At 43.5% G+C, this 26,540-nt stretch overlaps 1 protein-coding gene across 1 annotated transcript in view; it reads right to left on the bottom strand.

Annotated features, from left to right (window-relative positions):
• Positions 1 to 25,962, bottom strand: part of LOC145343963 (CD151 antigen-like) — a 52,969-nt gene extending 27,007 nt beyond the window's left edge. The window contains exons 1-3 of the mRNA XM_080190541.1: positions 25,832 to 25,962; positions 3,910 to 4,001; positions 2,754 to 2,945 (exon numbers count right to left, since the gene is read on the bottom strand). Of these exons, the coding sequence (XP_080046667.1) occupies positions 2,754 to 2,945; positions 3,910 to 3,993 (276 nt within the window). The 5' untranslated portion in view covers positions 3,994 to 4,001; positions 25,832 to 25,962. The remainder of the gene's footprint in view (positions 1 to 2,753; positions 2,946 to 3,909; positions 4,002 to 25,831) is intronic.
• Positions 25,963 to 26,540: the final 578 nt, after the last annotated feature.

Here is a 26,540-nt window from a genome sequence, read left to right as displayed (position 1 = left end):
TGCTCAGTTAATGATAGGATGGTGGGGAGAGTTACAGAACAAAGAGATCTAGGGGTACATGTTCATAGCTCCTTGAAAGTGGAGTCACGGGTGGACAGAGTGGTGAAGAAGGCATTCAGCATGCTTGGTTTCATCGGTCAGAACACTGAATACAGGAGTTGGGACATCTTGTTGAAGTTGTACAAGATATTGGTAAGGCTTTACTTGGAATACCGTGTACAGTTCTGGTCACCCTATTATAGAAAGGATATTATTAAACTAGAAAGAATGCAAAAGAGATTTACTAAGATACTACTGGGACTTGATGGTAAGTGTTATAAGGAGGCTGGATAGACTGGGACATTTTTCTCTGCAGCATAGAAGGCTGAGGGGTGATCTTATAGAGGTCTATAAAATAATGAGGGGCATAGCTCAGCTAGATAGTCAATATCTTTTCCCAAAGAGTCTAAAACTAGAGGACATAGGTTTAAGGTGAGAGAGGAGAGATACAAGAGGGTCCAGAGGGGTAATGTTTTCACATAGAGGGTGGTGAGTGTCTGGAACAAGCTGCCAAAGGTAATAGTAGAGGCAGGCACAATTTTGTCTTTTAAAAAACATTTAGACAGTTACATGGGTACGATGGGTACAGACGGATATGGGCCAAATATGGGTAATTGGGACTAGTTTAGTGGCTTAAAAATCAAAAGCGGTATGGACAAGTCGGGCCAAAGGGCCTGTTTCCATGCTGTAAATCTCTATGAACCTAAGCTATGACTTATTTCCCAGTGCTGTGAAAATGGCACTCCCTGCTCTGCCAGCCTGTGCCAGAGCCCTCAGGTAAGTAGTGTCGTCTCTCCATCCCTTAATCGTTTGGATCTAACACTCAGACATTATTCAGAGCTCCCTCGCCTGTCAGAACACATTTATTCTTCGAGGTTTATTTCTCGCTAACTAACTCACTGTCTCCACATGACTTTTCTGGTCCTCACTCAGATGAAAAATAAAACCTGCCTCTTAGTCGAGCTGAAATGCCATAATGGCTTCTAAATTTGAAAATAAAGTGAGACATTTGCTATCAGAAGGTTGTACAGAATCCTTTAGCCTGTATAGTTGGGGGTTTATATGGAGGGGTAACCAGCCAGAATCTGCTCGGTGGGACATGTCAAGAGGGCAGTAGAAAACAACAGGCCAAAGGGCCTGAGCTTTAGTCAGTGTCTCAAACAGCTGAGAATGCAGACTTCTCAACTGCCAGAGTGCCTAACATGGAGAAACCAGAACAATTACAGCCCAAAGTTAATCTATTTTTATAAATACTGTTTCTATCTGAAAGTCAGTGACGTTGGCATCACCCACACATGCCAGACTCTGTTAAGTAGAGAGTGAGCACATGGCCATATCCCCATCACCCTGGAACTAACAGCTCTAAGTCTGTGACTAAACTTGAGCTAATGCAGTTCTTAGCTCCACCCAGTAACAGCTATTAAAGACTGTTCCATTAATCATTAGCTCACAATCTTTCCACCTCAAGCTCTCTATGTCGTCACTTCTCCCTATTTAACCCTTCAGTGACTCACGATATCCCTGTCATTCCGCACACCACTCCTTTTCGGGGAAGCTTGGCTGGCTGAGTTCAAGTCATCATCTGAGCCTGCAACACACATAGAACATCTGCACTGACAATGACATGCACACCTCACACACACATAAATACATACACACACACACAAATACAAATATACATACATACACAAACAAATACACATATACACCCATAAATATACATACACACACACGCACACGCACACATCAGCATACAGAGTAAACTGAGGTGCCAATCTTTCAGGATAGGGTCTGTAAAATGAAGGTATAATCTGCTGGACATTGCTACGAGTGACTTAAGGCAGGAGAGAAATCAGACCTGCTTTTCTGATTTTCATTGACTAATTATGACAATATTGGCAATGGGAAAATGGTCTGAACGGGCAGGTTTGAAGTCTTCAGGAATATACCAATCAGAACTGAGTGAGCAGTAGCGCAAGGCACATGGTGGAGTCTGAATGGATGGTGTTAGCCTGGATAACCAGGCCAAGTCTGACAGAAATCACTTCACCCCCCGAACTGAGCATGTCCTAGCTTATTCACGCTTCCTATTTCTTAACTGTTTAAATTATTTATTTAAATGATGAGTAAGACTGCAAGATGTAGCAGTTCAGAGGGAAATGTGTGGTCTTGTATATGAATCACAAAAATCATTCAGGTATAGCAAATGATTGGGAAGGCAAACAGAACATTGGCCTTTATCACAAATGTACAGCACATTGGAGAGAATACTGTGGCCCCTGGACCTAAAGAGGGATAGACCTGCATTAGAATCAGTTCTGAGGAGGCACACTAGGCTGATTCCTGAGATGAAGGGATCTTTTATCATGAAGGAAGGTTGAGGAGGGTGGGCCTGTACTCCTTGGAGTTTAGAAGAAGAAAGGTGATCTTATTGAGTCATGAAGATTCTGAACAGGGAGCTGGTGAGAGATGTCTCTATCCAAGGGGGAATCTATACTTGGGACACAGTTTAAAAATAAGGGATTATTCATTTAAGATGCAAGCGAGGAGGAATTTGTTCTCTGAGAACTGTTCGTTTCTGGCATTCTCTGCCCAGAGAGAAATGGAGGATGAATATATTTAGAGCTGAGATTGACAGATTTGTGATTGACAAGGGGGACAAAGGACAGGGACACACAGACTAACAGAGATTAAAAATCACTAATGCTCTGTACCACTCGCAGTAAATTCCTCCTCTCTTTAAAGGTCGCACAGCAGCCAAGGATACCAGTCAGCATGACAATGACCCCAGCAACCACCAGGATGTAGGCCGCAGCAGCGTAGGTGCTGGAGGACAGCAGGCTGATATAGTCACTCTTCTCAACCAGGGTCCAAATACCAACTGCCATCACCACACCACCTGCCAACTGGAACAGAGAAGAGAAAGTTGGTAACGCTGTGGAATGTGGGGGCATCAATACTGCAGGAAGGCAGGGAGAGCAAAGCACAGCTGTAATACTGCAGGGTTAGATACAGAGTAAAGCTCCCTCTAAACTGTCCCATCAGACACTCACAGGTATAATACAGGGTGAGATACAAAGTAAAATTCCCTCTACATCATCCTTATCAAACACACATGGGGTTGCCTTTTTTGCTCATCAATAAATTTAAACCCTTACCATCCAGTATTGTCACTGGACTAGTAATCCAGAGATCCAGGATATTACTATGGGGACCCAGTTTCAAATCCCATCATGACAGTGCGTGAAATTTGAATTCAATAAAAAAAAAGTCTGGTCTGGAATTATGAAGTCCAATGATGACCATTGCCAATTGCAAAATCTCATCTGATTTACTAATGTCAATGAATGCTGGCCCAACCAGCGATGTCCACATCCCCTCAAAGAATACAAAAAAATTCAACCAGTCATCCTGTACCAACACACTGCATCAACGCACTATCACTCCCCAGCTAAGGACATCTACCCTTACTCCCAGCTACTGCCACCAACATGTATACGAGCCCTGTTAGTCTCCTCCCCCAATACTGGGTAAGAGTACCTTGCTTCCAACAACTTGCGCCTCTGACACTAGTTACAAGAGGCTTGTCGACATCCCTTCTTCAACTCACTCAGAGTATTAGTCCCAATAGCAGCCTCATTGAACAACACTGGATACTAGTGCTCCATTGGCACACCCGCCCCCGACGCTGGCTACCAGTGCCCCATTGACACACCTCTCCCCGACACTAGCTGCCACTGTGCCATTGACAGACCTCCTTCCCGACACTGGACACCACTGCGCCATTCGCAGAGCAAATCTCCCAAAACATGGTGCAAGTCCCCTCCCATCTCCCTCCTACACAAATCTACCAAGCAGCCACATCCTTACCCAGAAGAAGAAGTTGAAGATGAAGAGCAGGTATTTAAGGCAGATGGTGCCGCAGGTATCACGTTTTTCAATGTATTCACCCATTGTCCAATCTGAGGAAAGGAAGAAAGGCATAAAATCAGCAGTCAAACCTTCGATCATAGTGATCCCCCTTCTGTACAATATTGTATACAGCACTGACAGAACCACAGTCCCATCTGTACAGTATTACATAGAGCACTGACACAACCATTCACACAGTCTCCTGTCTATACAATATTACATACAGCACTGACAGAACCGTTCACACAGTCCCCTGTCTATACAATATTATATACAGCACTGACAGAACCGTTCACACAGTCCTCTGTCTATATATTATATACAGCACTGACAGAACCGTTCACACAGTCCTCTGTCTATATATTATATACAGCACTGACAGAACCATTCACACAGTCCCCTGTCTATATATTATATACAGCACTGACAGAACCATTCACACAGTCCCCTGTCTATATATTATATACAGCACTGACAGAACCATTCACACAGTCCTCTGTCTATACAATATTATATACAGCACTGACAGAGCCATTCACACAGTCCCCTGTCTATACAATATTATATACAGCACTGACAGAACCATTCACACAGTCCCCTGTCTATACAATATTATATACAGCACTGACAGAACCATTCACACAGTCCCCTGTCTATACAATATTATATACAGCACTGACAGAACCATTCACACAGTCCCCTGTCTATACAATATTATATACAGCACTGACAGAACCATTCACACAGTCCCCTGTCTGTACAATATTATATACAGCACTGACAGAACCATTCACACAGTCCCCTGTCTATACAATATTATATACAGCACTGACAGAACCATTCACACAGTCCCCTGTCTATACAATATTATATACAGCTCTGACAGAGCCATTCACACAGTCTCCTGTCTATACAATATGATATATAGCACTGACAGAACCATTCACACAGTCCCCTGTCTATATATTATATACAGCACTGACAGAACCATTCACACAGTCCCGTCTATACAATATTATATACAGCACTGACAGAACCATTCACACAGTCTCCTGTCTATACAATATTATACATAGCACTGACAGAACCATTCACACAGTCCCCTGTCTATATATTATATACAGCACTGACAGAACCATTCACACAGTCCCCTGTCTATGCAATATTATATACAGCACTGACAGAACCACAGTCCCCTGTCTATATATTATATACAGCACTGACAGAGCCATTCACACAGTCCCCTGTCTATACAATATTATATACAGCACTGACAGAACCATTCACAGTCCCCCATCTATACAATATTATATACAGCACTGACAGAACCATTCACACAGTCCTCTGTCTATACAATATTATATACAGCACTGACAAAACCATTCACACAGTCCCCTGTCTATATGTTATATACAGCACTGACAGAACCATTCACACAGTCCTCTGTCTATACAATATTATATACAGCACTGACAGAACCACAGTTCCCCATCTATACAATATTATATACAGCACTGACAAAACCATTCACACTTCCCCTGTCTATATATTATATACAGCACTGACAGAACCATTCACAGTTCCCCTGTCTATACAATATTATATACAGCACTGACAGAACCATTCACACAGTCCTCTGTCTATACAATACTATATACAGCACTGAGAGAACCGTTCACAGAGTCCCCTGTCTATATATTATATACAGCACTGACAGAACCATTCACAGTTCCCCATCTATACAATATTATATACAGCACTGACAGAACCATTCACACAGTCCCCTGTCTATATATTATATACAGCACTGACAGAACCATTCACACAGTCTCCTGTCTATACCATATTATATACAGCACTGACAGAACCATTCACAGTTCCCCTGTCTATACAATATTATATACAGCACTGACAGAACCACAGTCCCCTGTCTATATATTATGTACAGCACTGACAGAACCTTTCACACAGTCCCCTGTCTATATATTATATACAGCACTGACAGAACCATTCACAGTCCCCCATCTATACAATATTATATACAGCACTGACAGAACCATTCACACAGTCCTCTGTCTATACAATATTATATACAGCACTGACAGAACCATTCACACAGTCCCCTGTCTATACAATATTATATACAGCACTGACAGAACCATTCACACAGTCCCCTTGTCTATATATTATATACAGCACTGACAGAACCATTCACAGAGTCCCCTGTCTATATATTATATACAGCACTGACAGAACCATTCACACAGTCCTCTGTCTATATACATAATATACAGCACTGACAGAACCATTCACAGTTCCCCTGTCTATACAATATTATATACAGCACTGACAGAACCATTCACAGTTCCCCATCTATACAATATTATATACAGCACTGACAGAACCATTCACACAGTCCCCTGTCTATACAATATTATATACAGCACTGACAGAACCATTCACACAGTCCCCTGTCTATATATTATATACAGCACTGACAGAACCATTCACACAGTCCCCTGTCTATACAATATTATATACAGCACTGACAGAACCACAGTCCCCTGTCTATATATTATATACAGCACTGACAGAACCATTCACACAGTCCTCTGTCTATACAATATTATATACAGCACTGACAGAAGCGTTCACACAGTCCCCTGTCTATATATTGTATACAGCACTGACAGAACCACAGTGCCCCATCTATACAATATTATATACAGCACTGACAGAACCACAGTTCCCCATCTATACAATATTATATACAGCACTGACAGAACCATTCACACAGTCCCCTGTCTATACAATATTATATACAGCACTGACAGAACCATTCACACAGTCCCCTGTCTATACAATATTACATACAGCACTGACAGAACCATTCACAGTTCCCCTGTCTATATATTATATACAGCACTGACAGAACCATTCACACAGTCCTCTGTCTATATACATAATATACAGCACTGACAGAACCATTCACAGTTCCCCTGTCTATACAATATTATATACAGCACTGACAGAACCATTCACAGTTCCCCATCTATACAATATTATATACAGCACTGACAGAACCATTCACACAGTCCCCTGTCTATACAATATTATATACAGCACTGACAGAACCATTCACACAGTCCCCTGTCTATATATTATATACAGCACTGACAGAACCACTCACAGTTCCCCTGTCTATACAATATTATATACAGCACTGACAGAACCATTCACACAGTCCTCTGTCTATATAGTATATACAGCACTGACAGAACCATTCACACAGTCCTCTGTCTATACAATATTATATACAGCACTGACAGAACCATTCACACAGTCCTCTGTCTATATAGTATATACAGCACTGACAGAACCATTCACACAGTCCTCTGTCTACACAATATTATATACACCACAGACAGAACCGTTCACAGAGTCCCCTGTCTATATATTATATACAGCACTGACAGAACCATTCACAGTTCCCCTGTCTATACAATATTATATACAGCACTGACAGAACCATTCACACAGTCCCCTGTCTATATATTATATACAGCACTGACAGAACCACTCACAGTTCCCCTGTCTATACAATATTATATACAGCACTGACAGAACCATTCACACAGTCCTCTGTCTATATAGTATATACAGCACTGACAGAACCATTCACACAGTCCTCTGTCTATACAATATTATATACAGCACTGACAGAACCATTCACACAGTCCTCTGTCTATATAGTATATACAGCACTGACAGAACCATTCACACAGTCCTCTGTCTACACAATATTATATACACCACAGACAGAACCGTTCACAGAGTCCCCTGTCTATATATTATATACAGCACTGACAGAACCATTCACAGTTCCCCTGTCTATACAATATTATATACAGCACTGACAGAACCATTCACACAGTCCTCTGTCTACACAATATTATATACACCACAGACAGAACCGTTCACAGAGTCCCCTGTCTATATATTATATACAGCACTGACAGAACCATTCACAGTTCCCCATCTATACAATATTATATACAGCACTGACAGAACCATTCACACAGTCCCCAGTTTATACAATATTATATATAGCACTGACAGAACCATTCACACTGTCCCCCATCTATACAATATTATATGCAGCACTGACAGAGCCATTCACACAGTCCCCTGTCTATACAATATTATATACAGCACTGACAGAACCATTCACACAGTCTCCTGTCTGTACAATATTATATACAGCACTGACAGAACCATTCACACAGTCTCCTGTCTGTACAATATTATATACAGCACTGACAGAACCATTCACAGTCCCTCATCTATACAATATTATATTCAATGATGAGGATGAGAATAAGGTCATGGAAAGGTTTCGAGGTCACAGCAGTGTATTGGCAGGCGGGAGGGTGGTTTGAAGTGTGTATACTTTAATGTGAGGAGCATACGTAATAAGGTGGATGAACTTGCAGCCTGGATTGGTACCTGGGACTTTGATGTTGTGGCCATTTCAGAGACATGGATAGAGCAAGGACAGGAACGGTTGTTGCAGGTTCCAGGGTTCAGATGTTTCAGTCAGAGCAGTGAAGGTGGTAGAAGATGGGGAGGCGTGGCATTGTTAGTCAAGGACTCTATTAGGGTGGCAGAAAGGACGTTTGATGTGGACCTGTCTATTGAGGTAGTATGGGCTGAGATTAGAAACAAGAAAGGAGAGGTCACCCTGCTGGGAGTTTTTTTACAGGCCTCCAAAAAGTTCCAGAGATGTAGAGGAAAGGATTGCAAGGATGATCCTGGATAGGAGCAAAAGTAACAGGGTAGTTGTTATGAGGGACTTTAACTTTACAAACATCGATTGGAAAAGCTATAGTTCAAGCATGTTAGAGGGGTCAGTTTTTGTCCAATGTGTGCAGGAAGGTTTCCTGACACAGTTTGTACATAGGCCAACAAGAGGTGAGGCCACATTGGATTTGGTACTGGGTAATGAACCAGACCAGGTATCTGGTCCAAGTCAAATTGGAGGTAGGTGAGCACTTTGGTGATAGGGACCCCAATTCGGTTACGTTTATCTTAGTGATGGAAAGGGATCGGTATATACCAAAGGGCAGAAGCTATAGCTAGGGGAAAGGTAATTATGAGGCTATTAGGCAAGATTTAGGATACATAGGTTGGAGTAGGAAACTGCAGGGGCTGGGAACAACTGAAATGTGGAGCTTATTCAAGGAGCAGCTACTGCGAGTCCTTGATAAATATGTACCTGTCAGGCAGGGAGGAAGTGGTCAAGCGAAGGAACTGTGGTTTACTAAGGAAGATGAATCTCTGGTGAAGAGGAGGGAGGTTTATGTAAAGATGAGACGTGAAGGCTCAGTTAGGGCACTGGAGAGTTACAAGTTAGCCAGGAAGGAGCTAAAGAGAGAGTTAAGAAGAGCTAGAGGAGGACATGAGAAGATTTTGGCAGGTAGGATCAAGGAAAATCCTAAAGCTTTCTATAGGTATGTCAAGAATAAAAGATTGGTTAGGGCAAGATTAGGGCCAGTCAGAGACATAGAACATAACAGCGCAGAACAGGCCCTTCGGCCCACGATGTTGCGCCGACCAGTTAACAAAAAACAATGACCCACTAATCTAAACCAATCCCTTTTCGTCCATAAACCTATCCACGGATCTCTTAAACGCCCCCAAACTAGGCGCATTTACAACTGCAGCAGGCAGGGCAATCCAATCCCTCACCACCCTCTGGGTAAAGAACCTACCCCTGACATCCATCCTATAACTACCCCCCCTTAATTTAAAGCCATGCCCCCTCGTGCTAGCTTTCTCCATCCGAGGAAAAAGGCTATCACTATCCACCCTATCTAAACCTCTAATCATCTTATATGTTTCAATAAGATCCCCTCTTAGCCGCCTTCTTTCTAGCGAAAACAACCCCAAATCCCTCAGTCTCTCCTCATAGGACCTCCCCTCCATACCAGGCAACATCCTGGTAAACCTCCTCTGCACCCTCTCCAAAGCCTCCACATCCTTCCTGTAATGTGGGGACCAGAACTGCACACAATACTCCAAGTGCGGCCGCACCAGAGTTGTGTACAGTTGCAACATGATGCTGCGACTCCTAAATTCAATCCCCCTACCAATAAACGCCAAGACACCGTATGCCTTCTTAACAACCTTATCTACTTGATTCCCAACTTTCAGGGATCTATGTACACATACACCTAGATCCCTCTGTTCATCCACACTATTCAAAGTCCTCCCGTTAGCCCTATACTCAACACATCTGTTATTCCTACCAAAGTGAATCACCTCACACTTCTCCGCATTAACCTCCATCCGCCACCTCTCGGCCCAGCTCTGCAACCTGTCTAAGTCTCCCTGCAAACTATGACACCCTTCCTCACAATCTACCACACCTCCGACTTTGGTGTCATCAGCAAATTTACTAATCCACCCAACTATACCCTCATCCAGATCATTAATAAAAATTACAAACAGCAGTGGCCCCAAAACAGATCCCTGAGGCACACCACTCGTAACCGAACTCCATGACGAATATTTACCATCAACCACCACCCTCTGTCTCCTATCTGCTAGCCAATTCCTGATCCAATTTCCTAGACTACCCTCAATCCCATACACCTGCATTTTCTGCAGAAGCCTACCATGGTGAACCTTATCAAACGCCTTACTAAAATCCATATATACCACGTCAACTGCCTTACCCCCATCCACCTCTTTGGTCACTTTCTCAAAAAACTCAATAAGGTTAGTAAGGCATGACCTACCCGCTACAAAACCATGCTGACTATCTCCAATCAATTCATGACTCTCCAAATAACTATAAATCCTATCCCTAATAATTTTTTCTAAAACCTTGCCCACAACAGAAGTAAGACTCACCGGTCTATAATTCCCAGGGAAGTCTCTGTTCCCCTTCTTAAACAATGGGACAACATTCACTATCCTCCAATCTTCCGGTACTATACCAGAGACCAACGACGACCTGAAGATCAGAGCCAGAGGCTCTGCAATCACCTCTCTTGCCTCCCAGAGAATCCTAGGGTAAATCCCATCCGGACCAGGGGACTTATCTATTTTCAAACCCTCTAGAATATCCAGCATATCCCCCTTATCAACTGCAATACTGTCTATTTTACACCCCTTACCCTTACCAAAGAGGTAGATAAGGGTAAGGGACAGTAGTGGGAAGTTGTGTGTGGAGCCTGGAGAGATAGGAGAGGCACTAAATGAATATTTTTTGTCAGTATTCACGCAGGAAAAGGTCAATGTAGTTGAGGAGAATACTGAGATACAGGCTTTTAGACTAGACAGGATTAAGGTACATAAGGAGGAGGTGTTAGCAATTCTTGAGAGTATGAAAATAGATAAGTCCCCTGGGCCGGATGGGATTTATCCTAGGATTCTCTGGGAGGCTAGGAAGGAGATTGCAGAGCCTTTGGCTTTGATCTTCATGTCATCGTTGGCTATAGGTATTGCGCCAGAAGACTGGAGGATAGCAAATGTTGTCCCCTTGTTCAAGAAGGGGAGTAGAGACCATGTTGGAAATTATAGACCGGTGAGCCTTATTTCTGTTGTGGGCAAAGTTTTGGAAAGAATTATAAGAGATAGGATTTATAATCATCTAGAGAGAAATAAATTGATTAGAGATAGTCAACATGGTTTTGTGAAGGGTGGGTCATGCCTCACAAACCTTATCGAGTTCTTTGAGAAGGTGACCAAAGAGGTAGATAAGGGTAAGGCAGTTGATGTGGTGAATATGGATTTTAGCAAAGCGTTTGATAAGGTTCCCCATGGTAGGCTATTGCAGAAAATGCAGATGCATGGGATTGAGGGTGATTTAGCGGTTTGGATCAGGAATTGGCTAGCTGATAGAAGACAGAGGGTGGTGGTTGATGGGAAATATTCAACCTGGAGTCCAGTTACTAGTGGTGTGCATCAGGGATCTGTTTTGGGGCCACTGATGTTTGTCATTTTTATAAATGACCTAGATGAAGGTGTAGAAGGATGGATTAATAAATTTGCTGATGACACCAAAGTTGGAGGAGTTGTAGACAGTGAGGATGGATGTTACACTTTGCAGAGGGACATAGATAAGCTGCAGAGCTGGGCTGAGAGGTGGCAAATGGAATTTAATGTGGAGAAGTGTGAGGTGATTCACTTTGGTAAGAGTAACAGGAATACAGAGTATAGGGCTAATGGAAGGACGCTGGGTAGTGTCGACAAGCAGAGAGATCTCGGTGTACATGTGCATAGCTCCCTGAAAGTTGGCACCCAGGTTGATAAGGTTGTTAAGAAGGTGTACGGTGTGTTAGCTTTTATTGGTAGAGGGATTGAATTTTGGAGCCATGAGATCATGTTGCAACTGTACAAAACTCTGCTGCGGCCGCACTTGGAGTATAGCGTACAGTTCTGGTTGCCGCATTATAAGAAAGATGTGGAGGCATTGGAAAGGATGCAGAAGAGGTTTACCAGGATGTTGCCTGGTATGGTGGGAAGGTCTTATGAGGAAAGGCTGAGGGACTTGAGGTTATTTTCGTTAGAGAGAAGAAGCTTAAGAGCTGACCTAATTGAGGCATACAAGATGATCAGAGGGTTAGATAGGGTGGAAAGTGAGAGCCTTTTCCCTCGGATGGTGATGGCTAACACGAGGGGACATAGCTTTAAATTAAGGGGGGGTAACTATAGAACGGATATCAGAGGTAGGTTCTTTACTCAGAGGGTAGTAAGGGCATGGAACGCCCTGCCTGCAGCAGTTGTGGACTCACCAACTTTAAGGGCGTTCAAATGGTCAGTGGATAGGCATATAGATAACATTGGAATAGTTTAGGTTAGAGGACCATTTGATTCATTCCACTGGTCGGCGCAACATCAAGGGCCGAAGGGCCTGTACTGCGCTGTAATGTTCTATGTTCTATATACAGCACTGACAGAACATTCACGCAGTCCCCTGTCTATACAATATTATATACAACACTGACAGAACCATTCACACAGTCCCCTGTCTACACAATATTATATACAACACTGACATAACTATTCACATAGTCCCCTGTCTATACAATATTATATACAGCACTAACAGAACCATTGACATCTAAACCACACATTACCAACATCTAATTACACAGACTGTACCCCGTACAGGAACAGGAGGATCCTACAATTCACTCCGTACAGGATCAAGCTGAGCAATTCTAGAATCACCAGATCAGATCTAAGCTCTGCAGTCCAGCATATCCAGCTGTGAATGGTGGGGGACAATTAAACGACTCACTGGAGGAGGAGGCTCCACAAATAACCCCATCCTCAATGACAGAGGAGCCCAGCACATCAGTGCAAAGATAAGGCTGAAATATTTGCAACAATCTTCAGCCAGAAGTACCAAGTGGATGACCCATCTTGGCCTCCTCCTGAGGTTCCCAGCATCACAGATGTAGTCTTCAATCAGTTTGATTTGCTCCATGTGATAACAAGAGACAGCTGAAGTTACTAGATACAGCAAAGCGTATTGACTCTAACAATATTCCAGCGATGCTAATAAAAGTTTGTACTCCAGAACTTGCTGCGCTCCTAGCCAAGCTGTTCCAGTCCAGTTACAGCAATGGCATCTACCCCATTAATGTGGAAAATTGCCCAGGTATGTCCTGTACGAAAGAAACAGGACAAATACCAACTTGGCCAATTACTGCCCTGTCAATCTATTCTCACTCTTCAGTAAATTGATGGAAGGGATCATTGACTGGGCTATCGAGTAGCACCAGCTCAGCAATAACCTGCTCAGTGACACCCAGTTTTGCTGGGTCACTCAGCTTCTGACCCCATTACAGCCTTGGTTCAAACGTGAACAAAAGAGCTGAATTCCAGAAGTGAGAGTGAGAATGACAGTCCGCATTTGACTGAGTATCACATCAATGGGCACCAGCAGAACTGGAATAAATAAGCATCAGAACTCTCTGCTGTTTGGAGTCATAGCTGGCACAAAGGAAGATGGTTGTGATGATTGGAGGTCAATCATCTCAGTTCCCAGGCATTTCTGGAAGAGTTTCTCAGGTTAATATCCTAGGCCCAACCATCTTCAGCTGCTTCATCAATGACCTTCCTTCCATCGTAAGATCAGAAATGGAATGTTCAATATCATTTGTAGTCCTTGTCCACACACAACCAGACCTAAACTAGCCAGGCTTGGTTTGACAAGTGGCAAATAATATTCATGCAGACAACAACCATCTCCAACAGGAGAGGATCTAACGATCTCTCCCTGACATTAAACGGCATTACCATCGCTGAATTTCCCACTATCAACAACTTCCTGGGGATTACCATTGATCAGAAACTGAACTGGACTAGCCACATAAATACTGTGGCTACCAAAGCAGGTCAAAGCAAAGTATTCCTGCAGCAATTAGCTCACTTCCGGGCTCCCCCAAAGCCTATCCACCTTCTACAAGCACAAGTCAGAGATGTGATGGAACACTCTCCACTTGCCTGGACGGATACAGCTCCAACAACACTCAAAAAGCTTGACACCATCCAGGACAAAGCGGCTGCTTGGCTGATATTCCACCTACAAACATCCACTTCCCCCACTACTGACAAACATCTGCAAGATGCACTGCAGAAACTCCCAAGAAGTTTAGGCAGCACCTTCCAAACCCATGATTGCTACCATCTAGAAGGACAAGAGCAGTAGATACCTGGGAACATCACCACCTGGATGTTTCCCTCCAAGTCACTCACCATCCTGACTTGGAAATATTTCGCTGTTCCTTCACTGTCAGGTGTTTAAGAGGTGGAATTTATCAAACTGCTGTAAGAAGTAGAAAGTACTTTCCATTTTGAGGTTTATCGCTAGCCTTTTCCACAAAGTGTTTATCCATTAGCAGCATGGTGAAGGATTCACTTCAGCCCCACCCACATTCCAAACATTACTCACTTGCCTTAAAGGGATTGTATTTCCTGAGAAGTTAGAAAGGATGTTCAGCTTCCCAAATTAGACACACCCTTCATACCAGTAGCAGCTGCTGTCTCACTGAATCAGGAATTACATCTGCTGCTTAATATGCAGCTTTCAGTCTGAATGCAAAGCTCTGATCAGCCCTCACTTCCTTTCAATGAACAGAGTTTAGGCTGAGAGATGATACTTGTCAGTTGCTATTTCTCCTTGAACAACGCTGTTCCTGGTGAATGTTTGTAGATGAGGTGCCAATCAAGTGGCTGCTTTATCCTGGATGGTGTTGAGCTTCTTGAGTGTTGTTGGAATTGCACCCATCCAGGCAAGTGGAGAGTATTCCATCACACTCCTGACTTGTACTGTTGGATGTGAAAGCTGTTCTGGGGCGGTTTACACTGGCTGATCAGTCAGTTTCCTCTCCATTCCCCATAATGTAAAGGTTGATCTGGTGTCAGGTTGACAATCCGGATGCAGCTCATGAGTAATTCTCAGTGTTGTTGCATTTGTGACCTTAATCTCGCATAGTGTGTACATTGGAACTTTAACCTTTGGTAAAGCAGTTAGGCAATAAAGAGTGAGTGTTTACTGCACTGGCTACTGAACAGTAGTAAATGCTCAGTAACATCATACATCTGAAATATAACCACAGCAATTGAGAATTTTATATAGGGGAAATGCATGGATTTATTGTAGAGCAGCAAGTCCATTCTGGTAGATTCCAAAATGGACCCCCTCTATTCCTTGCAGCAATCCTAGGGTTGGTTACAGTGGAAGGCTGGGGTTCAATTCCTCAGTCAGTTAAAGGTTTACTGGAGTAAGTGCAGAACGGTAGCCCCTGACCCGCTCTCTGGCTACTGAATAGACAGTGCAACTTGTTACAATGTGAGCAGACAACGCTGATGCGCACACAACTGAGAACCATCCACAGGAGCTGCTAAACAATCAGAAACACTGTCCCTAGAGTAGGACCTGAACATCACCAATCGACATGTCTGAGGCCCAATGTCCTCCTGGTCTGTCGGTACACACCAGTGTTTGTGTCAATACTGCAGATGTTCCTGCAGTGGACTATATAGGCTACTGCACTGATGGGATTGCAACCTACCTAGTGCTTGAGGCTATTTATTCAGTGAAGAACCAGGTATTTAAATGGATCTACCACTCAATACCATCTCTTTTATAAAGCTGCAAAGTTGGCTGGTTCCAATACTGACTGTATCTGTCATGCATTTTCAGTATTCTATGAGATTCAGTTTTCATTAACTACAAATAATTCCATCACCTTTCTATGATTCATGACATTGAAATCCAGTTGTTGTTAACCAATGTATGCAAATGTGAGATTATACACTTGGACAAAAAATTATAAGGACTATTTTCTAAATAATGAATAGCTAGTAGCAATGGAGAGTAGCACAGGCAGGAAACAAATTCAAACTGTTCCAGAGCCTTAAGCTAGATTATGAGAGTCATGTGTAGGTGGAAATATTTGCAAAAGGCTTCCTTAGATTATTAGTAGTTTAAATGTTTTCATTGTTACATGATTCCTGAGGTCGACCATTACTGGATGATGGATAAACAACTCTGGAGGATACATGGGGCATGAAGGGGGAAGGGGGCTAGAGTCAGCATGTAGGGGGCATGGGGTGGGGTGGAGTGGGGGGGGATTATAGCTGGAGGCCCTAACAACTTTAAAAATAATTGGGATAAAGTCCCAGGGAATAGACAGACAGGGAACCACACAAGCAAGGATTGTATTCTCTGGAATTTAGTAAGTTACACGCTGATTTGATCCAGGCTTGCAAGATATTAATGGAAACAGATTAGAGAGAAACTATTTCTGATGACTGGGCAACTTCAGACTGGAGGATATAGGTCACTAAATTTGAATTATACCTTTTGAGAGTAAAATTTGGAAAAGTTAATACACAAAAAGTTTGAAAAAGTTTAGAACGTTTGTCTGTAAATGGTAATTGCTGCTAGATCAATTGATAATAACAGAACTGATTTCTGATAGAGTGGGACAGAGGTTGAGCTGATGGAGTTAAATCACAGATCAACCATGATCTCATCAAATGAGGGGCTGAATGGTCTCCTCCTGTTCCCATGATCCACTTATCAACTGGGTTAAGAGAAAGGCTAAGACCTCTATGGAGTCACACCATTGGCTGAAGGAGGAAGCAGACTTGGTTTGCTAATCTCTCCTTTACTTCTGCACATTCTTATCAAATTCATTCAGAGATATACACACTTTCCTCGCTGGTTATTTATTGAATGGTTCAGGACAGAAGATGGCTGTTATGTTGTGATATTGTCACTGGATGAGTAATCCAGAGACCCAGGATAATGCTCTGGGAACCCAAGTTCAAATCCCATCAGGGCAGACGGTGAAATTTGAATTCAATAAAAACCTGGAATTAAAATTCTAATGTTGACCATGAATCCATTGTCGTAAAAACCCATGTGGTTCATTAATGTCCTTTTGGGAAGGAAGTCTGCCGTCCTTACCTGGTCTGGCCTACAGGTGACTCCAGATCCACAGCAATGTGACTGACTCTTAAATGCCCTCAGGGATGGGCAATAAGTGCTGGGCCGCATCCCTTGAACAATTAAAAGAACACATAGGACAGGACTATAGTATCTCCTCCTCCTTGTACACTCTGCCACATCTAAGTCCCACACACAGTTAAAACATTAAAGATTTTCAAATGCTCTATCTCACCCCCTCAAATACCAGCAGCAACCCTTCACCAGTTGTCCATTTACTCTGCCCACACTTTCAAGACAAAGGATCTGCTATCAGGGTGCAGACACATTGAAAGGTCACATGACAGTGTGCTACCCCCAGCGATGATAGGACTATGCCCACTACAAGGGAGGGGCACAGGACAACATCAGGCTCATTACTGATGCCTGGTCTACTTGGTAGTCTCCAACTCAGCCTTGAGCTCAGCAGTGGGCACACAGCCAAAGTACAGCTGGTTACACGTGGCCCGTGAACCCCAGTACCAGTCACCAACAAACAACACAAGAAATCATTTCACAACAAAGGAAAACAGTCAGCGGCTTGAACATGGAGGCTGTGGAACTGAGCGGAGCGGACTCCAAGAAACAATTAGAAAAGTTATAGCACAGAAAGCCACCATTCAGCCCATCATTGCCTGCCCCACTATTACCTGTAGGCAGCCAGTCTCTGTCTTGTTGCACTGCACCCTTTAATATTATTCTTCAAGGTTTTCTCTGACACTTTCTTAAATGAACTCATTTTTATTGAGTGATATTTAGTCTTGAGATTCTCATTGTGCTAAGATATTTCCCTAATCTTAAACATCCAATAAGATTAGAACCCAGGGAAAATATCTCTTGCTCTTTTACCTACCTGAACTTTTCCTAGTTTTAGACATTTTTATCAGATGTTCCTTAATCTTTCTGTTCCAGTCAATATAGTGAGACCAATAACTCTAGAAATTATAAAAGTGATCCCTATATATATCATTCCTATACAGAGAACAAAAGAATTTGCTTTTATTATTTTAGCATCAGGATGTGGATGTCACTGGCAAGGCCAGCATTTATTGCCCATCCTTTGTTACATTTCAGGTGATGAGCTGCCTTCTTAAACTGCTACAGCCCCTGAGATCTAGGTACACCCACAGTTAGGGAGGGAGTTTGAGGATTTTGACCTAGTAACAGTGAAAGAATGGCAATATATTTCATAAGAACATAAGAACATAAGAAATAGGAGCAGGAGTAGGCCATCTGGCCCTTCGAGCCTGCCCCGCCATTCAATAAGATCATGGCTGATCTGTCGTGGCTCAGTTCCACATTCCCGCCCTCTCCCCATAACCCTTAATCCCCTCTCTTATCAGAAACCCATCAACCCGCTTCTTGAAAATATTTAGCGAGGCAGCCTCCACCACTTCAATGGGTAGAGAATTCCAGAGATTCACCACCCTTTGAGTGAAGAAGTTCCTCCTCAACTCCGTTCTAAAACGCCCCCCCTTTATCTTGAGGCTGTGCCCCCTAGTCCTACTGTCTTTTTTCAGTGGGAAGAGTCTCTCCACCTCTATCCTATCCATCCCATTCATCATCTTATACGTCTCAATGAGATCTCCCCTCATTCTTCTAAACTCCAACGAGTACAAGCCTAGTTTATTCAGCATCTCCTCACAGTTCAACCCCCTCAACTCTGGTATCAGCCTAGTAAACCTCCTCTGCACTCCTGGTGAGTAGTTTGGAGGGGAACCTCTAGGTGTTCCCAGGTATTTGCTGCTCTTGTCCTTCTAGATGGTAGCGGTTGTGGGTTTGCTGCCCAAGTAACCTTGATGAGTTTCTGCTGTGCATCTAGATGGTGCACATGCCTGCCATTGTTCATCAGTGGTGGAGGGAGTGAATGTTTGTGGAAGGGGTTCCAATTAAGTGGCTGCTTTGTCCTGGATGGTGTCAAGCTTCTCCAGTGTTGTTGGAGCTGCAGCCATCCAGGCAGTTGGGGAGTATTCCATCACCCTCTTGATGTGTGCCTTGTTGAAGGAGGGATCTTAACACAAACCCCCAGGATGTGCTACTAACTATATTTTGATCATCTGAGTAAAATTGTTTAGCTTCACACCACCAGCTTTACCACAAAGTGCTTTGGTGGCACTTTATTCGCAGTGCAGTCCTCACTGTTTATCATGAAGGTGTTGATGCTGACCTAATGGATGGTAGACATAAACATTAATTAAGATAGTGGTAGCAGTTACAATGAGACTCATATCACTGAGGTAATCAGAATGTAATGATCTGTGAACCATAGATTGAAATCACACAAAGGGCCAGCAAGCAGGCTATGAACATCATGCTTTAAATAGCTGAGAACACGGCAAATCCTTACTGAGCTGAACAGAACAACTGAGTTTGCTCTGGGTTCTCCGATTTCCTCCCAGAGTCCGAATGATGCACTGTCCATGCTAAATTCGCCCTCAGTGTACGCAAACAGGCTCAGGACTGTGGTGACTAGGGGATTTTCACAGTGACTTCATTGCAGCGTAAATGTAAGCCCATTTGTGACACTAGTAAATAAACTATAAACTGTGAATGTGGTGTGGGGCTGATGATCATATCTGTTGCATCAGACACTTGACCACTGTCTCATGGCCCAGGAACATCGTCAAGATTGGCAGACCTTTGTTGATAGTCCTTTCAAACACAGAGCTTTCTAAGCACTAGCAGGTCCACTCTACTGGTGTGAGGCCTACTACAGTTATCCAGCTCATCGCTTTCCTCTTCTTTTGAACATGGCTATGAATTTTGGATAGAGTGAAGTAGATCATTAGGATGACAGCACTAGCGGACCTTGTACGAGCCAAGCAGCCTTCCTGACAAACTGTTAGGTGTACGATTGTCTAGCAATCCTGTTTCCAGAGAACAACCCTGGTTGGTGCCTCTGCTAATCCATCACTGGTCTATCTCAAGTGTTTTACACTAGGCTTTGTGTCAGCAGCTTTAAGCATTAACCCCTTTAACGAAGAATTCTTTATCATTGTTCCCTATCTTTCAATCTCCCTTCCTGCAAACTTCCCTGAAGAATATGGAGATATATAGTGTGTGAGAACTGCTGTCCCCTCTTCACTCCCCACCCCGACACTCCTAACCCACATTCTTTCTTTCATTAGTTTCTTGTTCATCAATGTGCTGCTCATTTCTTTTGCCAGTACCTTTCCTATTTAACACAATTCGACCTCTCAGCTTCTTTGTTTCTCCTCCATGGACTTCATTCCAGAAGTTTCCATTATTACATTCTTGTCTTTATTACATTCTAATGTCTCCCACAATGCTGGGAGTTAGGATTCATCTTGCTGCTGTCTCAGCTGACAAAGCTCCAACCTGGGACAGTCACTCTCTTCCCCAAGAGCCCCTCACAGCCACACCATCAGCTTGACAGGCTCGGAGAGAGATTGGCAGAATACTGTCTGCTCGGCAGGCTAGACTCCTTGAGATAGGCCCGAGAGCTCTTGACCAAACAAAATCCCCTCCCTCCCTCCTCCACTCCCCATCAGACTGGGAATGAGGACACTGGAGCAGCAGCTGCATTGTGGATGTTCTCTTTGGCCTTGGTGGTTGCCACTAGCAACACAAACAAAACAGTTAAACAGTGTGACCCTAGACACACACACACACACACACACACTTTTCATTTCTCAACAGCATTTACTGTTGAGAAAGGCATGGATGTTAGGAAAGTTGGGGAAATAACTAGTGCTGTCATGAGGAGTTTATATATAACAGAAAATGAGGTGCTGGAATTCTTAAAGTGCATCAAGGCAGATAAATCCGCGGCACCTGATGAAGTGTATCCCAGGACATTGGGGGAGGCTACAGATGAAACTGCAGGTCCCCTAGCAGAGGTATTTGAATCATAGACAGCCACAGGTAGAGTGCCTAAACAGAGGAGGGTAGCAAATGTTATGCCTATGTTTAAGAAGGGCTGCAAGGAAAAGCCTGGAACTACAGGCCAGTGAGCCTAACGTCTGTAGTGCACAAACTGTTAGAAGATATTCTGAGAGACAGGATCTATAGGCATTTGGAGAGGCAAGGACTGATATGGGGCAGTCAGCATGGCTTTGTGAGTGGAAAATCATCGGATAAAGTTGATTAAGTTTCTTGAAGGGGTAACCAAGAAGGCAGTGCAGCTGATGTTGTCTACATGGACTTTAGCAAGGCCTTTGACAAGGTATGCATGGTAGATTGTTGCATAAGGTTAAATTTCACGGGATCCAGGCTAAACTAGCCAATTGGATACAAAATTGGTTTGACAACAGAAGACAGAGGGTGGTTGTAGAGGGTTCTTTTTCAAACTGGAGGCCTATGACCAGTGGTATGCCTCAGGGATCAGTGCTGAATCCACATTAGAATGAGTGGGAAATTAATGATTTGGATAAGAACTTAGGAGGCATGGTTAGTAAGTTTGCAAATGACATCAAGATTGGTGGCATAGTGGACAGTGAAGAAGGTTACTTCAGATTGCAACAGGATTTTGATCAATTGGGTTAGTGGGCTAATAAATGGCAGATGGAGTTTAATTTAGATAAATGTGAGGTGATGCATTTTGGTAGATTGAATAGGTCCTGCCCTGATTCAGTTAATGGTAGGGCATTGGGGAGAGTTTTAGAACAAAGATATCTCAGAGTATAGATTCATAGCTCCTTGAAAGTGGAGTCACAGGTGGACAGAGTGGTGAAGAAGGCATTCAGCATGCTTGGTTTCATTGGTCAGAACATTGAATACAGGAGTTGGGACAATTTGTTTAAGTTGTACAAGACATTGGTAAGGTTACACTTGGAATACTGTGTGCAATTCTGGTCACCCTACTATAGAAAGGAAAGGATTATAAGAAAAGATTTACTAGGATGCTACCAGGACTTGATGGTTTGAATTATAAGGAGTGGCTGAATAGACTGGGATTTTTTTCCCTGGAGAGTAGGAGGCTTAGGGATGATCTTATAGAGGTCTATAAAATAGGGGCATAGATCAGCTAGATAGTCAATATCTTTTCACAAAGGCAGGGGAATCTAAAACTAGAGGGCATAAGTTTAAGGTGAGGGGAAAGATACAAAAGTATCCACAGGGGCAATTTTTTTCATTCAGAGGGCGGTGAGTGTCTGGAATGTGCTGCCAGAGATAGTAGTACAGGTGGGTACAATTTTGTCTTTTAAAAATCATTTAGATAGTTACATGGGTAAGATGGGATAGAGAGATATGGGCCAAATGCAGGCAACTGGGACTAGCTTAGTGGTAAAAACTGTGTAGCATGGACCAGTTGAGCCAAAGGGCCTGTTTGCATGCTGTAAATCTCTATGACACAGGCAGACAGACACGCACACACAGACACACACACATTTGGTTGAGTGGAGATGAAGCTGGTCTAACAGGTCCACTGCTGACACTGGGCACTTGGATAGGCCAGGAAATTCAGCCTTTGCCCAACACACCATGATAAATGCTTTGGGAAGTTTATCTCAGGGATGACTGGGCTAAAGAAGTATTCCAGAAATCACATGTCATTGTTTCAACAGAGCCCAGCTGAGGAGCAAATCAAACAGTCCTCAGGCTATGTCTCGACATTACATCACTTCAGTTATCACAGGCAATGCACACACTGCAAAACTATACTGCGTGATTACAGTGTGGGCAGAGCAGGGATCAGCCAGCTCCAGGCAAGGAGACTGCTCACAATGTCTCTGAATGTAGCAGTGAAAATAGATTGGGAATAGGACCCCAGTCTCCCTGTCCAGCTGCAGCTAAGGAGTGGGCATGGGATGGGGAATGAGCAGAAATGGTATGGGGAATGAGTGGGAATGGTATGGGAAAGTAATCTGTTGGTCACGTGAAATGTTTTGTCACAGTTTCCAGCCCTACTCTCCATATTTGCAAATGGCAATGATCTAGACTGATTGCCCTATGCAGACAACGTCACTTTAGATGTCTTTGCTGAGAAGCAAAGGGGGAAAATCAAAAGCCATTCCGAGCATTCCTCTCCTCCATGAGGAAGAGTAGGAGGGTCAGATAGAGGAGAGTGGTTGTCTCAGTGTGGGTGTGCCTCATTCCTCGTCCATAGCATTAAACACAAAGTCCCTCACAGTCTGTGTTGCATGGACTGGTCAACCGCTGCCCCCTCAAACTCCAACCTCGACAGGAGCTGATTCTGCACTTTGTAATGTGCTGTGGTAGTGACTCTGAATGGTACAAACCAGCCAAACACATATTATCCAGTCAGAACAAATACAATGATCTGCTGAATGGGACAGTACAGTGGGACAGAGTGCCTGCGAAGATTTATAACATGCAACATTTACTGCACCCTCTCTTCACTAATTTAGTCATTTCACAGAGTCACTCAGCAGAACCTAGCTATAGAATTGTAACTCAAATGATTCAAGCTGAATTATAACACACCGTTTGTTTCTCTGCATGTCTAATGGCTGTAGCATTCCCATCCCCTCCCCACACACGATTATGTAGTTTTGTATTAGCCGACTGCAGAAACACTGGGTCTAATTTTAACCCACTAGGTCTTTCTATTTTGGTTCTCCCCAGTCAGACAAGATGGTGATGTTCGTGTCTGACATCAATCGCAAGAGGCACACTGACTGTGACCTTACAACCTGGATGTGGTCCCAGCTCAGCAATGTATCTATATCACGTTTTCATTTAGATTTGTGTTTCATGGTACTCTGATTGGTCAGTGGTAGTCACATGGCCAGGAACAAATCAAATTCAACAAAAATTCCACAATAAAACTCTGAACTTTCACACCAAAAATAAACTTTTGAAAAGGAAAAATAACTTTCCCTTCAGTTGTTGTGCTTTTAATGCTGTTTGCCCACAGGCCTCAGATACATTGGAACTTAACTCATATCAAGCACCTCATCCACTGAGGTCAACACCATTTTATTGGACATTGCTCATGAGCAACATCAAAGGAGAGCAACAAGTATTTCAAAAACTTCAAGAGACAGTCTAATTCTGAAGACCTCACTGTAAATTCGACAAATCGAATAACGTGTCACCTAGTTTCACATCACCAATTAATAGTATCTAAAGATGGGCTTCCAAGTAAAAGTGGCGCATAACAGAACTTAAAACACTCAATCCAACCGCACAACTACATTGGGTGCAAAGTTCCCTCTACACTGTTCCATCAAACTCTCCCAGGACAGGTATAGCGTGGCATTAGATACAGAGTAAACCCCCTCTATATATGTACACCGTGCCACTCCATGTGGTACAGTGATTAACACAGATCCAGGTACCTGGATTTAATTCCTGGCTTGGGTCACTGTTTGTGTGGAGTTTGCATGTTCTCCCCCTGTCTGCGTGTTTCCTCCGGAAGCTCTAGTTTCTTCCCACAGTCCAAATATGTGCAGGTTAGGTGTTTTGGCCATGCTAAATTGCCTCTGCATAGGCTGGAGTATTAGCGGGGCAAATATGTGGGGTTACAGGGATAGGACTTATGTGAGATTGTTGTCAGTGCAGAGCTGATGGGCCAAATGACCTCTGGCACTGTCGGGACTCTATGACAGGTACAGCACAGGGTTAGATACAGAATAAAGCTCCCTTTACACTATCTCATCAAACACTCCCAGAACAGGTATAGCACGGCTTTAGATACAGAATAAACTTGGGCTGAGAAAAGTCTCTTTGATCTTATTCTTGAAGGCAGCTTCAAGATTGGACCATCAATACACTCATCAGCTGGGGTTCATTGCTCTAGCAGATATTAGTTTATCATTTTTAATATAAAATGACAATGAGCAGGTACTTTAATTCTGTTTGAGGTACAGTGTGTAAAATAGGCCCATGCAAAGTCCCATTGTTTCCAGCTTCCCACTTGTTCCTGTATCACACATTAAACAAATACATTGAGCTGAGGCACAGTGTTTGCTGCACGTACACAGAAAACCCAGCACACAGGCACAAACATCTCTTCAAAAATAAGCTACTCCATCAGTTTGTTTACATGTAACTCTGACCCAAAGACCCAGAATAACTGCACTGACAGCTGCTGTCCCAAAATAGTCAATAATGGGAAATAGACAAGAGGCACTGGCAGGATCCCGCACTCCCTACACATTGGCAGGATCCCACACCCAGACACTGGCAGGATCCCACACCCAGACACTGGCAGGATCCCACACCCAGAGACTGGCAGGATCCCACACCCAGTTACAAGTGGACAGACGGACTTTCGCTGTGTTTATAAAGCGGGATCCCAACACAAATGGCTGCGCTTTCCCTAAGCTGTGGGTGTGACCGTGGATAGCTTGGTTCCCAGAGCCGCGGACACTCACCCTCCCCAGTCTTTTACCCCGGGACCACAGCCAATAGTCCCGGCTGCAGTCCTGCCCCTCTTACCCGATGCTCCGCTCTCTGCTCTGGCCGCTCTCACTCGCTCCGGGACTGCTCTGAAACTGACTCGGGGGAAAGTGGGTAAAATGACAAAGAAAAAGCAAACCCGCCCTCAGTGAATCAAACTCCTCCCCAGAGTAAGGAACAAGGCATTGCTCGGTGTAGTGCCGACCCCCGAGACACCTAGTGGACACAGACACAGAGAGAGCGAGGAGCTAGTATCGTAAATTAGCAAACTCCAGGCTGGAACTGCAATTAAATCCCATTCATTAATAAATCCGCAATTACAAAAAATACTCTCAGTGAGCATGAAACTACCAGTTATCAGAAAAACTCCTCACTAATGCCCCTTAAAAGGAAACGTGCCGTCCTTACCTGCCCTGGTCTACATGTAACTCCAGGTCCACATCAATGTGGCTCAGACTGAAATGGTCTCACGAGCCACTCAATTGTATATAAATTTACAGAAAAGTTAGTAAGGAATCAAACTAGTCAGAGCACCCAGCATCCACCTAGGCACCAGAAACAACAACAATTAATCCAGCCATGTCCACCCTGCAAAGTTCTCCTATTAACATCTTAATCATCTTAGCGCCGTAGCACAGTGGTTAGCATCTTAACACGGTAGCACAGTGGTTAGCACTGCTGCCTCACAGCTCCAGGGACCTGGGTTTGATTCCCAGCTTGGGTCACTGTCTGTGTGGAGTTTGCACAT

The sequence above is a fragment of the Carcharhinus amblyrhynchos genome, chromosome 6 (genome assembly GCF_965287045.1).
Source record: "Carcharhinus amblyrhynchos chromosome 6, sCarAmb.v2.hapA, whole genome shotgun sequence".
In the NCBI taxonomy this organism is placed as follows: Eukaryota; Metazoa; Chordata; class Chondrichthyes; order Carcharhiniformes; family Carcharhinidae; genus Carcharhinus; species Carcharhinus amblyrhynchos.
The sequence above is the reverse complement of the archived record's forward strand: the minus strand, read 5'-3'. Positions and strand labels throughout refer to the sequence as shown.